This window comes from Hyaena hyaena, unplaced genomic scaffold (genome assembly GCF_003009895.1).
Source record: "Hyaena hyaena isolate Hyena2069 unplaced genomic scaffold, ASM300989v1 scaffold_645, whole genome shotgun sequence".
In the NCBI taxonomy this organism is placed as follows: Eukaryota; Metazoa; Chordata; class Mammalia; order Carnivora; family Hyaenidae; genus Hyaena; species Hyaena hyaena.
The window spans coordinates 439,349-456,197 of NW_024081272.1; the positions used below are offsets into that span (position 1 = coordinate 439,349).

Here is a 16,849-nt window from a genome sequence, read left to right on the forward strand (position 1 = left end):
ACTTTTCTAGGATTCTGTTTATTAAAATACAGTGTCTAGTTTACATTCAGTCTAGGAAAGGGCGGACACTCTAGGCAACTCTACAACCACTTTCCATTTTAGAAAGCCATTGCTAGCAACACTACTTCTATTTTCCTTAAGCTACTATGGCAATATCTTCTATAACCTTCCTTGTATAAGCTTCAAAGTTTTTCAGCCACCAGAGATAGCTAATGAGAACAGGCTAAAAGTAATAATGAAAAGTTATATGGGGGCGCCTTGGTAGCTCAGGCGGTTAAGTGTCTGACTTCGGCTCAGGTCATGATCTCACGGTTTGTGGGTTCGAGCCCAATGTCGGGCTCTGTGCTGAGAGCTGGCTCAGAGCCTGGAGCCTGTTTCGGATTCTGTGTCTCCCTCTCTCTCTGACCCTCCCCTGCTCATGCTGTCTCTCTCTCAGAAAGAAATAAAACATTTAAAAAAAATGAAAAGCTATATGTTTTTATTAAGATACATGTAATAATGGTTAAGCCAATATAAGAGGAGACATAAATCTATGTGTTAGAATGCAAACTATATGAATAAAAGGAAGGAAAGGCCGGTTTAAAAGCTGCAAAACTACCAAAAGCAAGATACATAGATCTAAAAGGCAAATATCAAAATTTTTAAGAAAATCAGATTTTCCACAAACATGACAGTAATATCTTTGTTATAAAATGAATACATACAAGTAAAAAAAAAAAAAAACTTCTAAATTAAAAAATTAGAAAATGGCCTAAGCTGACATTTCCAAGAGAGGGAAGTGGGGGACAAGTAGGAAAAAATAAGGACTCAAACAAACAAGAAACAACATCAACAAAAATTTGAGTGTAAGTTTTCTACAGATTCCTGTGGTTGAGACAGCTATCTTCTAGTATTCTATCTATTCTCCTCTCCTCCTTTTAGAGATAGAATTTGAGTTCTAGGAGAGGACATGACTGTGTCAGGCTAGAATTGATATAACCCAGTCTCCCATAAGGTTAGGTGTGATTGGGGCACCTGCGTGGCTTAGTTGGTTAAGCCTCTGACTCCTGATTTTGGCTCAGGTCATGATCTGACGGTTCATGAGTTTAAGCCCCGAGTCAGTCTCCACGGGGACAGTGTGAAGCCTACTTGGGTTTCTCGCTCTCCTTCTCTCTCTGCCCTCCCTTGCTCACATGGGAGCTCTCTCTCTCAAAATAACAAACTTAAAACCACTTAAATTTAAAAAGATTAAATCTTTAAAAAGATTAAACTTTAAAACTTAAAAAATATTAGGTGTAACTTACATGCCAAATCTGAGACAACAAAATCTGAATAGAAGTGATATATATAACTTATAGATCATCATCTTATAGGTAAATCTGCTTGCTGAGAACTTCTCTTTCCATTTCCCATTGGCCAAAAAACAATGCCAACTGCAGCATCCATTTGATCTATAATTTGGATCTCCTTATTATAACAATTAACTTTAATTATCTAATACAATGTCCCAAGAATTTTATATCCAAGTAAATTGTTGCTTACTTATAAAGGCAAAAGACATTCCTAGATATGTAAGAACTAAGTAAATATATTACTTAGCTGTCTTTTCTAAATACAGTAAAATTATGGTTTGTGAACATAATTTGTTCCAGAAACATGCTTAGAATCCAAAACGCTTATGTATCAAAGCAAACTTCCCCATAAGAAATAATGTAAACTCAGATGATTCATTCCACAAGCCCAAAATACTCATATAAAAATGATTATAATACTGTAATATAATACAAAATAATAAAGTAGAAAATAGAAAAAAATAAACAAATTAACCTGCACTTGCTTTTGAAAACCTACATGGCTGGTGTGAGGGAGGTAAGAGAGAGGTAATTTATCGTGTAGGACGACTTTCACTCACTAACAGAAATTACTGCTATCTATTGGTTCAATGGAATCTTTTTCTGCATGGGGGCCATTGTATATGCTTACATGGATGTTGACTACAGTACAGTATTAATAAACTCTTGTCATATACTGTATTTAATGTAACTGGCAATAAGGCAGCAGAGGAAAGGGTCTATATTGGCAGTCAGCCTGACCTAGAAGGAAGCAAAGCATTCCTAAGTTTACTCTTGTATAAAAGACAAAGGACTCTCCATAGGTGTTTTGAAGCGACAAAACATACACTAGTGCCAGTTGTGGGCACCTTCCAACATTCTGAAAAGTCTGATTTCTGCCAAACACCACAGCCTGAGATGGAGCATTGGAGCATGGTAGGCGATTACCCACAATCCCTCAGCGAGAGAGAACCATGGACTCAGCTGTGACTACGTGACATTCAGTGTCACATACAACTCATATTGCAACACATTGCTCGTTTATTAAGTTAAAACTTATCAGCAATGTTTACTTGTCTTGAGGAACACTCACAGAATAAGTTATTAACAATCAAAGGTTTTACTGTAATATATTCAAAGAAATGTTCCAGAAAATGGAGAAATGAAATTAAGAACCCAAGTGTAGGGAACTTAATGGTAACAAAGGAAAAGAGTGGATTTTCTAAATAGTAGAGAACACACTAAAAATGGTATGAATAAGGGGTGCCTCGGTGGCTCAGTGGTTAAGCGTCTGACCTCAGCTCAGGTCATGATCTCTCAATCTTGTGAGTTCAAGCCCCGCATCAGGCTCTGTGCTGACACCTCAGAGACTAGAGCCTGCTTCCAATGCTGTGTCTCCTTCTCTCTCTGCCCCTTCATCAGACACGTTCTCTCTCTCAAAAAATAAATGAGCATTAAAAAAATTTTTTTAAATGTTATGAATAAGATTAAATGTGAGCAGAACAAAAGGAAAGGAGAATAAAAAGTTAAAATGAAGTATATAATTTCAGATTGTTACATTAATGATTACTAAAATAAACATGAGGGGAATAAGAACTATTTTCCATAATGAGAAATTTAAAAAAAAATTTCTTACTAATTTTGCTAAAATAAACATTTTTAAATGCTAATTAAAAACATTAAGGTGATCACTAGTTACTTTTTTTTTTTTCAGAAAGAGAGAGAGTTCCATGCGTGGAAGCAGAAGGATGGGGAAGAGACAGAAAGAGAATCTCAAGCAGGCTCCACACTCAGCACAAATGCAGAACATGTCTCCATGACCCTGGGATCATGACCTGAACCAAAATCCAAGTGTCATATGCTCATCTGACTGAGCCACCCAGGCACCCTGACCACTGGTTACATTAAAAATGGAGTATCCATCCTAAAAAAAAATAAGGTATCTAACTTCCAAAACCTTACTGTAAAATAAGACAAATAGTAAAATAAAGAATAAAAGAAACTTATCTTTCTATTTCTAGAAACATAAGTTAAAGTTTTTATAAAATTTTACAATTTCCAGATAAAATGCTATAAACACATAAAATGCTTGATAAAAAGATAACAAATAAAAAGGTCCAAATATATAGTTCAGTTTAAAAGGTAAGCAAAGAAAAAGTCTTATCAGTGATTTACAGCTGGGGTAATTCAAAAGCTGACAAAAAGCTGTTTGGATCCCCTATGGTAAGGAACAAGGCAAGGATGTCCACTCTCATCATTACTATTTAACACAGTATGGGAAGTTTTAACTTCAGCAATCAGACAACAACAAGAAATAAAAGGCATCCAAATTGGCAAGGAAGAAGTCAAACCTTCACTATTTGTAGATGACATGATACCTTATGAAGAAAACCCAAAAGACTCCACCAAAAAATTGCTACATGAATTCAGCAAAGACACAGAATATAAAATCAATGTGCCTAAAACTGTTACATTTCTATACACCAATAACAAAGCAGCAGAAAAACCGATCCCAGGGGCGCCTGGGTGGCTCAGTCAGTTAAGTGTCTGACTTCGGCTCAGGTCATGATCTCGCAGTTTGTGGGTCCGAGCCCTGTGTCGGACTCCGTGCTGACAGCCAGCTCAGAGCCTGGAGCCTGTTTCAGATTCTGTGTCTCCTTCTCTCACTGACCCTCTCCTGCTCATTCTCTCTTTCTCTCTCTCTCTCTCAGAAATAAAACATTAAAAAAAAAAAAAAAGAAAAACCGATACCATTTCCAACTGCACACACACACACACACACACACACACACACACAAAGATACATAGGAATAAACCTAACTAAAGAGGTCAAAGATCTGTACTCCGAAAACTATAGACACTTATGAAAGAAAAAGAAAAACATTCCATGCTTATGGATTGGAAGAACAAGCATTGTTAAAATATCCTTACTGCCCAAAGCAATCTACACATATAATGCAATCCCTATCAAAATACCAACAGCATTTTTTCACAGAGCTAGAACAATAAAACCTAAAATTTGTAGGGAACCACACAAGACTCTGAATGGCCAAAGCAATTATGAAAAAGAAAAATAAAACTGAAGGCATCACAATTTCAGATTTCGAGCTATATTACAAAGCTATAGTCATCAAGACAGTATGGTACTAGCACAAAAAGAGACACATAGATCAACTGAAGAGAATGAAAGCCCAAAACTGGACCCACAACTCTATGGTTAATTCATCTTTAACAAATCAGGAAAGAATATCCAAAGGAGAAAATATAGTCTCTTCTATAAATGGTATTGCAAAAACTGGATGGCAACATGCAGAAGAATGAAACTGGACCATTTTCTTACACCATACACAAAAATAAATTCAGAATGGATGAAAGACTTAAATGTGAGACAGGAAACCATCAAAATCTTAGAGGAGAAAGCAGGCAAAAACTTCTTTGACCCCGGTTGTAGCAACTTCTTACTCAACATGTTTCCAGAGGCAAGGGAAACCAAAGTAAAAATGAACAATTAGGACCTCATCAAGATAAAAAGCTTCTGCACAGTGAAGGAAACAATCAGCAAAACTGAATGGGAACTGATGGAATGGGAGAAGATATTTGCAAATGCCATTACAGATAACGGGTTAGTATCCAAAATCTATAAAGACCTTATCAAACTCAGCACCCAAAAAACAACACAGTGAAGAAATGGGCAAGACACATCAATAGACAGTTTTCCAAAGTCAAGACATCCAGATGGCTAACAGATACATGAAAAGATGCTCAGCATCACTCATCATCAGGGAAATACAAATCAAAACCACAATGTGATACCACTTCATACCTGTCAGAACGGCTAAAATTAACAACTCAGGCAACAACAGATGTTGGTGAGGATGCAGAGAAAGAGGGACCCTTTTGTGCTGCTGGTGGGAATGCAAACTGGTAAAACTATTCTAGAAAACAGTATGGAGGTTCCTCAAGCAACTAAAAACAGAACACTATGATCCAGCAATTGCACTATTAGATATTTACCTAAAGGATATAGAAATACAGATTTGAAGGGGTTACATGCACCCCACTGTTGATAGCAGCATTATGAACAATAGCCAAACTATGGAGAGAACCCAAATATCTATCAATTAATAAATGGATAAAGATGTGGAATATATATATATATATATAATGGAATATTACCATCAAAAAGAATGATATCTTGCTATTTGCAATGACATGGTTGGAGCTAGAATATATTATGATATGCAAAATAAGTCAATCAAAAAAGGCAAATACCATATGATTTCATTCATATGTGGAATTTAAGAAACAAAACAGATGAATATATGGGAAGAGGGGAAGAGGTGAGAAGGAAAGAAACCACAAGAGACTTTTAATGATAGAGAACAAACTGAGGGTTGCTGGAGGGAGGTGGGTGGGAAATGAGCTAGATGGGTGTTGGGTATTAAGGAGGCACTTGTTGTGATGAGCACTGGGTGTTGTATGTAAGTGATGAAACTGGTGCCTGGTTGGCTCAGTCGTCCAAGCATCCAACTCTTGATTTTGGCTCAGGTCATGATCTCATGGTTCATGACTTTTGGGCTCTTTGCTGACACAGCAGAGCCTGCTTGGGATTCTGTCTCCTCTCTCTGCACCTCCCCTGATTCCTCTCTAGTTCTTTCTCAAAATAAATTAAAAAATTAACTTAAAAAAATAAGTGATGAATCACTGAATTCTATTCCTGAAGCCAATATTGCATTGTATGTTAACTAACTAAAAATTTTAAAAAACTGTTTGGAAATGTATCTATATCTATATGTAAAATACATATATAAAGGCTAAAGGCTGGAAAATTAATGCTGATATAGTTACAAAGGTGAGAAGCTGGAAATGAAACTAGAAGCTTAGAAGGGCCGCACCCTTAGTGAAAAGGATACTTATAAGATCTCTGCCCACTGGTTCAGGAAAGCGAAGGCTATTCTTCCTGGAACTTTGGATAGGAGGAGAAAAAAATTTCTCTTGTGAGAAATCAAAATTCCAGGTATCCCTCTGAGCAACTCTTCCTCCCACAATTCAGAACACCTGAGATTTTTTTAAAATGCACTCATTAAACAAAAAATCCTTGCTGAAGATGAACACATAAATCACATGAGGAAACAATCATGAAGGAAGGAAGGAAACAATCCAGCATGAAGAACAGTTAGCAGATACAACAAACAGGAGGAATGGCTTCCTAAGAACTTGAAAGAATAGAATAATCTGAAAGAGATTAAAATAATAATTTTAAACATGTTTATTTAAGGAGCAAAAACAGGCTAATGCCATAATGAAAAACTAAGAAAATAATGACAAAAGAACAAATAAGAAACAAAGATGACAAAAGAACAAGCAAAAAAAAAAAAAAAAGGAACTTCCAAAATGAAAATACCGTCACTAAAATATAAAACTTTAGGAAAAGTTTAGCAGCACATTAAGCATAGTTGAAAATTTGCAAACTTGAAGAAATCTGAGGATAACATACAGATTATCTTAATGCAATTAAGATAATCTTAATACAGATATCTGAATGTAATTAATAAATATAAAGAAAACAGAGGAAGATGATATTTGAAGACAATAACTTAGAACTCCCCAGAAATGACTGAAGATATAAGTTCTTTAATAAAAATAAATTCCCAGTTCTGACATGAAACAAATATAAAACTGCACTGAGACTTATAAAATCAAAGTACATCAAAGTGAAGAATTTTAAAGCAGCCAGAAACAAAACATGCATTACCTTAGATCAAGAGCAGACTTCTCGGCAACATTAGAGGGCAAAAGGCAATAGGAAAATATCTTCAATATATTGATGGAAAATAATTATCACCAGCCAAACCATGCTTCAACAAGTAAAAATATAAAGATAATCATGGGTGTTGGGGGGGGAGGGGGGAGATGGGCATGGAGGAGGGCACTTGTGGGGATGAGCACTGGGTGTTATATGGAAACCAACTTGACAATAAACTATTTGTAAAATATATATAAAGATAATCAGGGCACCTGGGTGGCACAGTAGGTTAGGCATCTGACTCATTATCTCAGCCCAGGTCATGATCTCAAAGTTCTTGAGTTTGAGCCCCAGATTGGGTTTTGTACTGATGGTGTGGAGCCTGCTTGGGATTCTGTCTCTCCTTCTCTCTGCTGTTCCCCTGTTGTGCTCGCATGCACGCTCTTTCTCTCCCAAAATAAACTTAAAAAAATTTTTTTAAATAGAAAGACAATAATTGAACTTACACCCATAAATCTTCATTAAAGAACTATTAAAGGATTTACTTTTTTATAAAGTTTTTTTAATGTTTAATTTTTTTTTTTGAGATCAAGAGCAAGAGGGGGAGAGAAGATCTGAAGTGGGCTCTATGCTGACAGCAGCGAGCCCAATGTGGGGCTGGAACTCAGGAACTGTGAGATCATGACCTGAGCCAAAGTCGGACACTCAACTGACTAAGCCACCTAGGTGCCCCCAAGGATTTACTTTTACTGAATTTCCTTGTAATATATACAAGTATGGTAGAGATTAACCTTAAAACTTTGTTTAATATGTGTGTTAAAATATAATAATTAGAATTATATCTATATGCCAAAATAGATACAAAAAATTTAATATTAATCATTCAAAGAACGAAAATAGAATACATACCTTTCAAATTAGTAGAAGGAAAATAAAGTAATTAAGAACACTTCTTAAATCCAAGACAGAAAAACAGAAAAAAGAATGCAAAAGAAAGTCTGGTAAATATGTCACAAAGTAAGACAGTAGAAGAAAATCCTAAGATATAAGGATATATTTTATTTATAATAATAAATCTAAGCAGCCCAAAGTTCGTTTATTTATTTTTTAAATGTTTTTATTTATTTCAGAACGAGAGAGAGAGAGAGAGAGAGCACACGTGAGCAAGGGAGGGTCAGAGAGACAGGGAGACACAGAATCTGAAACAGGCTCCAGGCTCTGAGCTAGCTGTCAGCACAGAGCTGGACGCGGTGCTCGAACCCACAAACCATGAGATCATGACCTGGGCTGAAGTTGGACACTTAACCAACGGAGCCACTCAGGTACCCCAGCCCAAAGTTTATTAAAAGAAAGCCTTAGAATAAACACAAATAGGGGCGCCTGGGTGGCTCAGTCGGTTAAGCGTCTAACTTCAGCTCAGGTCATGATCTTGCAGTTTGTGGATTCAAGACCTGCATCAGACTCTGTGCTGACAGCTCAGAGTCTGGAGCCTGCTTCAGATTCTGTGTCTTCCTTTCTCTCTGCCTCTCCCCCACTCATTCTCTCTCTCTCTCCCTCTCAAGAATAAACATTAAAATTGTTTTAAAACACCGCAAATAAATATCATACACTATAATTTATACACAAAGAGATCCAGGAAATTTTACATATGAGAACTATATAGGCATTTCCATTCTATACATTTGGAAACTAAAACACAACCAAAAACAAAACAAAAAAACAAACAAACAAAAACTCCCTAGTTATTCAAGATTACTTTGTTTATAAAAATGATTCAGTATACTTTGTTCTTCATTTTTTCTTTTTATAATTAAAAAATTCCAAGCATATACAAAAGTAGACAGAATAGAATAATTAACCATCATGCACTCATGATTTGACTTAATTCTCAATTGTTGGTCAATGTCACTTCATCTTTGCTTCTATCTACTTTCACATACCATATTATTTTGAAGCAAATCTTCGACATCATATTTTTTCATCCATACATATTTCAGTAGGTATCTTTATGAGATAAGGACTTACTTTCTATGTAAAAAAATTTTTAAACATTTCTTTATTTTTGAGACAGAGTGCGGCAGGCGAGGGGCAGAGAAAGAGGGGGACATAGAATCTCAAGCAGGCTCCAGGCTCCGAGCTGTCAGCACAGAGCCTGACGTGGGGCTCAAACTCAGAAACCACAAAATCATGACCTGAAGTCAGATGCTTAACTGACTGAGCTACCCAGGTGCTCCAGAGATAAGGATTTTCTAAATCTAACTACATTATCACATCTAAAGGCAAAATTGTAATTATTCTTTAATTTTTCAAATATTCAACTGGTATTTAAATTTTCAAGAGGCAAGGTTTTCTAGCTGAGCACAATTTCTTCTGTCCCCTCCCCCAAACCATGATGCTATTAGTAAAAACTAAGGGGAGAATATATATTGAGTAGGAAACCTGCTGCACCTGCCACACTATTTGTATTCTGTAGATAAAAAGTGGTTTGTCTATTACATTATTATAATTGTGTGTACAAAAGTGGCTTATCTATATATTATATATACTCATATTCTATTATAAATTATGAGTCTTGCTTGTTCATGTGCCAAAGAATGAATGCAACAATCAAAATTCCAAACATCTAAGTTGATTTTTGAAATCACATAAAATCTTATCAAAAGTTTTTTAAATGTTTATTTATTTTGAGAGAGAGAGATCGAGAGAGAGAGAGAACACACAAGCTGGGGAAGGGCAGAGAATGAGAGGAAGACCAGAATCTGAGGTAGGCTCCAGGCTCTGAGCTGTCAGTGCAGAACCTGACATGGGGCTCAGATTTATAAACTGTAAAATCATGACCTGAGCCGAAGTCAGATGCTTAACCAAGTGAACCACTCAGGTACCTCTTGAAACTTTTTACTTCTGTAATCACCTTAATATAAAATACTTCATAGTTTTCATCAAAATGCACCCCCCAATATTTAAGTTTTAGGTATAGAAGAGCATGGATGTCACATCACGTTTAATTGCTATGCCCTGCAAAGTAATTGTGTCACAGTCTGGCTCCTAGCTTCACATTAAGAGATAAAATTAGGGGGGGGATGTACTTTATAATACAGGACTGGTAATTACAACTTCTGAGGTTTAGCTATTTCATCATTAGTAATATTTTGGTTAAACACAAACTGAGTCACTCTTCAAAGTTATTTTAAGGCTTTGGGATGCTAGACAACAAACATTTAAAAGGAAATACTTTTCCAAACCAGTATTATATGCTTTGAGTTCTTCTTCCCTACATACAAACAGTCCCTGCCAGCATATGTTATGAATTAAATAATGAACATGGCTAATCTGCCTGCCTGTGTAGCAATATAACACAACAATTGTCATCGCCTACTCTAGAGCCTGGTCACCTGCATCCAAACTTCTGACTGCCATTTATTAGCAGTGGTACCTTGGGCTAGTAAGACTCTCTATGCCTTTTCTCACCTGGAAAACAGGGATAATCATGGTTCCTAAGTCCTAGGGTCATTTAATGACTTTTCAACACACTAGACCTCACTTAAAGTAGTAAAGATACATAGTCTAGAAGAAGAGTGTAGGTTTCAGGTGCAAAAAGATCGGGTTCAAATCCCACAGGTTTACTTGTTGGGCCGTTGTATATCATTTTGGAACATCTATTTCCTCTAATAAGAAAAGCAGCACTTAGGTCAAAGTGTTGTTGTCAAGACTGAGTCACACAATCAATAAAATCGCCTGGCATAGAGAGATCACCCAATAAATGTTAATTATTGTTATTATAGGAGTGATTTTGGTACAAAATATTCCATTTACTAAATATACCCAAAACAAAGTTTAATATTCTAAAATCAGAAAAAATCAAACTCCTAGCTTTCAATAAAGTAAAGTAAAGTAAATAAAAAATCAAACTCCTAGCTTTTCAATAGTAAAAGCTCTTTTACCTATTTCTAAACACATCAGGATCAAAGGCCAGAAGAGCCCCCGTTTGCTTACAAGTAAGTTGGCGTAACAGTACTCGTATTCCTGAGCCATGTGACGAAAGTATATTTTAATGAGATTCCTATTTTCTTATCTCTAAAGAAGTAAATGAATGCTCCTGGCACCACTAATCCACTCCAAGTCTTTTTCGACTGGAATTAAACACCTATTTAAAAACACTTGCATACATTTCAAAATGAAACACACAGCAAAACCAACACTGAATCCTTGCTCGTTGTATTCTGAAAATGTCACTACTTCCTAAAAGAAGAAAGAGATCTTTCACCTTGGCCTTTATATTACAGTACTTATTCTCTACACACCAAAATAATGACCTAATCGTGTAAATAAATAACAAAAACAGTGACCTGTCTAGTTTACCAACAGGCCTCACTTTCCCAGAAAATACCTTTAGTGGCAAGATGTCTAGATGCTGAAATTCTAGTATGGCTTTTATGGTTTAACTTCTTTCTCTCTTCTTCAATTTGCTCTTCTTGTTCACAGCATTTCTTTTCTCTGTGAATTCTTTTTTGTTCTTCAGCTTTTCTTTGACATTCTTTCCAGGCTTCCAATTCTTTAGTTACTTTTTTTCGTTCATTTTCTTTCATATCTTCAATTTTTTTCCTCTTCTCTTCTTCAATCTGTAAAAATTATAATTACCAAAACTTTAAAACATATAAAAAGCAACATTTTAAAAATAAGAAATTCATTATAATAATTAGTCTTACCTCTAAATTCTTGTCATTGTATCTGCAGCAATTGTTAGTAGTAAATAAAAAATTAAAATAGGAATGGTAAACGATTTAGCATGTCATGGAACACAGCTTTTAGTTCCAGATTTACCATTTACTATTAATACAATCTTGAACAATCATTTTCTCTAGTCTCAGTTTACTTATATGTAAAATGGGGGCAGGCATTCAATTAAATGATATCTAAGGACTTGGTAAAAAAAAATTATCTTTCTAAAAATCCTATCACTTGTTCCAAAATTTACACATGCATGCACACACGTTTACCTTTCTATGTATGCCAGCCCTACCTTGTCTTGGTACTGAAGTTGCGCCTACCTTCACCGGAGGAATAAGGGAATAATAAGAAAGGAAACAGGAAGGATGAACCAGGGAATTTGTCTCTGATGGGTGGAAATGTTTGAACTCTGGATGCTGCTGCTGCCAACTACGTTTGCAGTAGCAGTTACTTGAAGCTTCCACAAGAGAAGCTAACTATCAGATGAATTTGAAAGCAGTACATTGTAGAGGAATGCGCTAACTTTCTTCCCTTTCACAAACTTCCTTCGTACAGGCAAGAAATAAAAAAACCCCAAGAACCTGTGAAAGAGTAACTGGTTGATATATATGACTGACTCTATGTATCTGATTTTCCTATGGTTACAAAAATATCCTCCTCTCTATCCTCTAGAGAAGCAGTATCTAAGAGAACTTTTCTCAATGATGGTAATGTTCTGTGCTATTCAATACAGCAGCCACTAGCCATTTGTGGCTAATGAAGCACTTAAAATGTGGGTACTGTGGGCCGCCTGGGTGATTCAGGTGGTTAGGTGAAAGACTCTTGGTTTCAGCTCAGGTCACGATCTCACAGTTTGTGAGTTTGAGCTCTGCATCGGGCTCTGCACTGAAGGTGCTGAGCTTACTTGGAATTAATTCCCTCTCTCTCTCTACCCCGACCGTGCTTGCAATAAACTTAAATAAACTGAAAATGAATAAATAAGTAAATAAATAAATAAATAAACTTTTAAGAATGTTTTTTAATGTGGCTAATGTGATTGAAAAACTGAATTTTTATTTTAAGTTTCATTAACGTAAATTTAAGTTAACTTACATTTAAATAGTACATTTGGCACATCTCTAGAATAACATGTTGAGACAGAGTTTCCTACGGGCTCAATTATTTCAGAACACAGAATATACATTCTAAGTATGAAACTACACTGAAGAAGTGTTCTGTAATATCTGCACAACCTAATACCCTCTTCTGGAAGGCTGTTATTTTCCTCTGGACTGTGGAACATGAACTTCAAAATAAATTTCACAGAGTACTGAACAGGATTTTCCTATAGTCCCAGAATTGCACATAAGGCCTAAACTAAGCACACAAGATGGTAATTTTTACATGTTCTAAGTTCAGAGAGTTGCCAAAAGGTTGGGCCAGGAAGGATCTTCCGTGTGGCAATGAGCCAGCCTTTAAATGCCTGACAACAGGGCATGATGAACAGTCACTGTTAGCCACAGACAGCCACAACCTAAAAGGAGAAGATGAAAACTTCACCCAGTTTAATAATATGTTTGCCTTTTTTCTTCTCCTCCCTTTCTGCCCCAACACATGGAAGAAGGGAAAATTATGTTCAGTCAGACACCCTCAATCCCTCAGAATCTCTGCAAGTGAAGTGAGTTTTGAAAAGTTTTTTAAAAATATGTAAGACTAAGTCTTAAGTACCAAAAATGAGACTGTCCTTATAACCAAAAGTAACAGGGAAATTACGGTATTATAGCAAAGATATAATTAAGAGAACTACATACATATATACATACACATACATACATATATAAACATACACATATAACTTAATTTATAATAAACTATATTAGAAACAAAAAAAGTCTAACTCTTCAGGGAGTAATGGGGAAGAGGAGGGACCAAGAAAAGTTTTACAGAGCAGGTGACAGAAGGGACTAGAATGAAGAGAACAACATGAGGAATACCACAAAGCTTATAATAAAAGGAAAAGAGAGACTAAGTATATCAAAGAGAAAGACACATAAATGCTAAACAATTCTTGTAATTCTTTTATTAAAAAATATGTTAAGCATAACTCTTAAAGGAAGGCTGTATGGTAAACTATAGTAAACAGAAAAACTCCGAAGGCTAGAAAAACAATCATCACATATGAAGAAACTGGACTTTAAATTCTTTGTACTGCTAAAAAAAAAGATGCCATATAGTGTGAAATATTAATTTAATATAGACAGCTAATGTAAATAATAGGAGAAAAATGAACAGGTCCTAAACCAAATTTCTGAAGAAGGGGACATATACACTACTTTTTTCTTTTTTTTAAATGTGTATATGTTTATTTATGTTTGAAAGACAGAGAAAGAGAGAGACATAGAGACAGTGCATGCGAGAATAAGCAGGGGAAGGTCAGAGAAAGAGAGAGGGAGACAAGAATCTGAAACAGGCTCCCAGCTGTCAGCACAGAGCCCGACATAGGGCTCAAGCTCACAAACCGTGAGATCATGACCTGAGGAAAAGGCATACGCTTAACTGACTGAGCCATCCAGGGTCCCTATCTAAATTTCTTTTAATTTGGAATGAATATCTGGTTTATTAAGGCATTGTTCTTTATAAGCCAATCTCTATTATGAATTAAATGCAAAAATCATGAAATATTAGCAAAGTGAATTGAGGAAAATATTAAAATTATAATACTTCTTGATCAAATAGCATTATTTCTTATCTATATTAGGAAATGAAGAGAAAAAATAATATCATCTCAGTATATGCCAAAATATTAGATGATAATAGAAATAAAAGAACAATTGTTGCTTAATTAAAAAACTCATTATGTCATACTTCATGGTGAAGCATTAGAAATATTTCTAGCAAAGTCACTAAGCCACTATGACTACTAATTTACTATTTTCCTAGAGATCGTAACTTATACAATAGAATTTTAAAGACAAGAAATGTAAGAAAATAAAATTATAAGAAATTATTATTCCTTATAATTAATTCCTTAATTATAAGGAATTATAAGGAAATAAAATTGTCATTATTTGCAAATAATCAGATTACCTAAAAGAACCAAAATAAGAAACTGACAAACTATTAGAACTATTAGAGTAAGTTCAGCAAGGCAATTGCATACAAGATCAACTAATACAAACTCATAAAAACTAACCTTCCTACAAACTGGCAATAAATGATTAGAAAAATACACTGGAAAAAGCATTTCATTAGTGACTGGCAAAAAAAACTTTTAAAATGCTAAGAATAAGCTTAGCAAAAAAGGTGTAAATCCTATATGTATGTTAAATAATTTTGCTGAGGGTTAAGTCCAAATAAATGTAGATAAATGCCATGTTCCCAGAGAGAAATCTCAATGTAAATATGTTGATATTCTGAAAATTAGCTTATAGAGTCAATGTAGATCTAATCAAAATACCACCAAAACTTCCTAGGGAGTAAGTAAATGTAAAATTCATCTGCCCCCCCCCAAATATATATACATACGTACATATGTATATACATATATATATGTACGTATGTACCACAGAGGCATGAAGGAAGTGACAATTCCCATACATAAACATCAAATATAAAGCTGGACAAAGCTATTCAAAAGAACCACTTTGGAGCATAGGAAACTAACCAAAGACAGACTGCAAATGGAGAAGTGTTTGCTCTAGAATAAACGCTAAGTTACAGGTGAGAACAGTGGGAGGCTAGGCTCGTCTGCCTGAGATTGCTCCTGACCACCCACTGCCAGCGTGAATAACGAGACTGGCAGTTCCGCCAAATAAAGCTAGCAAAAAGAACACAACAGCTTTGCTGGCAAAAACAGTGGATTCATTTCAGGGTGAGGTGTCAAAAACCCATGGATTTGGTGGATAAAAGTGATAGACTTGGTTGGGAATGAACAGGGAAAATGTGAAGGTAGTAGAGGTGCTGGGGAGGGTAAATGGCTGACCAGTCAGAAAATTAATGAAAAGATCATGTCAATGAGAAAACCACAGAAGGTCTATGATAAACTTACAGCTCTGGCTAAGTGGAAAGGTATGTATTTGTTGGGGAACCCTGAAAAATGAAAACCAAGGCAGGGTGCCTGGCTGGTTCATTTGGTAGAGCATGTGACTCTGGATCTCGGGGTTATAAGTTTGAGCATTCATGTTGGGTGTAGAGATTACTTAAAAATAAAATCTTAAAAAAAGAAAAAAGAAGAAATGAAACCAAGGAAGAGTTGAAAACTGGCTCCAACCTTGAATGTATTCTAAAACCTATACATAGACCAATCAGCAAAGAGTGGAAACCTTTACCATATCATTAGCTAACAATTAAGTTATGCAGACACAGGAAAGACCCCTAAGGAATCCAGCCTAAAAAATAAGAATTAGGGGTGCCTGGGTGGCTCAGTGGTTAAGCATCTGCCTTTGGCTCAGGTCATGATCTCACAGTTCATGAGTTTGAGCCCCGCGTTGGGCTCTGTGCTGACAGCTCTGTGTTTCCCTCCCTCTCTACCCCTTCTCCACTCCTACTCTGTCTTTCTTTCTCAAAAATAAATAAACATTAAAAAATATTTTAAGAAAATAATAAGAATTTAAAAACTTAGCAGAGATTTCAGCAAATATGTACTATAAGGGAGAAAAGACTGATTTCACAAATAAAGTATAGGCAAGTTACTAAAAAATAAACAGCTCTCAATAAATAAACTAACAAACAAAAATAAATAAAACAGGACCCAGAATTTCTATAACCTACTAATTAAAATGTAGGGTTTTTTTTTTGAGAGAGAGAGAGAGCGCTCATGCACATGAATGGGGAAGGAACAGAGAGAGAGGGACAGAGAGAATCTCAAGCAGGCTCCATGTTCAGAGCAGAGCCCAACACAGGGCTCAATCCCAAAACTGTGAGATCATTACCTGTGCTGAAGTAAAAAATTGGATGCTCAACTGACTGAGCCACTCAGGTGCCCCTAAAATGTATAGTTTTCAATCAACAATATTTCAGAAAATAATTGAGGAACCAAAAATACCTAATGGAGAGAAGACAGTATCTTCAATAAATGATATTGGAG

The 16,849-nt window shown here is 35.6% G+C and overlaps 1 protein-coding gene across 3 annotated transcripts in view; it reads right to left on the minus strand.

The window, feature by feature from the left end:
* DNAAF4 (dynein axonemal assembly factor 4) overlaps positions 1–16,849 on the minus strand; it is a 61,410-nt gene that overhangs the window by 23,379 nt on the left and 21,182 nt on the right. For all 3 annotated transcript variants that reach the window (XM_039216575.1, XM_039216574.1, XM_039216576.1), the window contains exon 4: positions 11,444–11,675. In XM_039216575.1, coding sequence (XP_039072506.1) covers positions 11,444–11,675 — 232 coding nt within the window. The remainder of the gene's footprint in view (positions 1–11,443; positions 11,676–16,849) is intronic.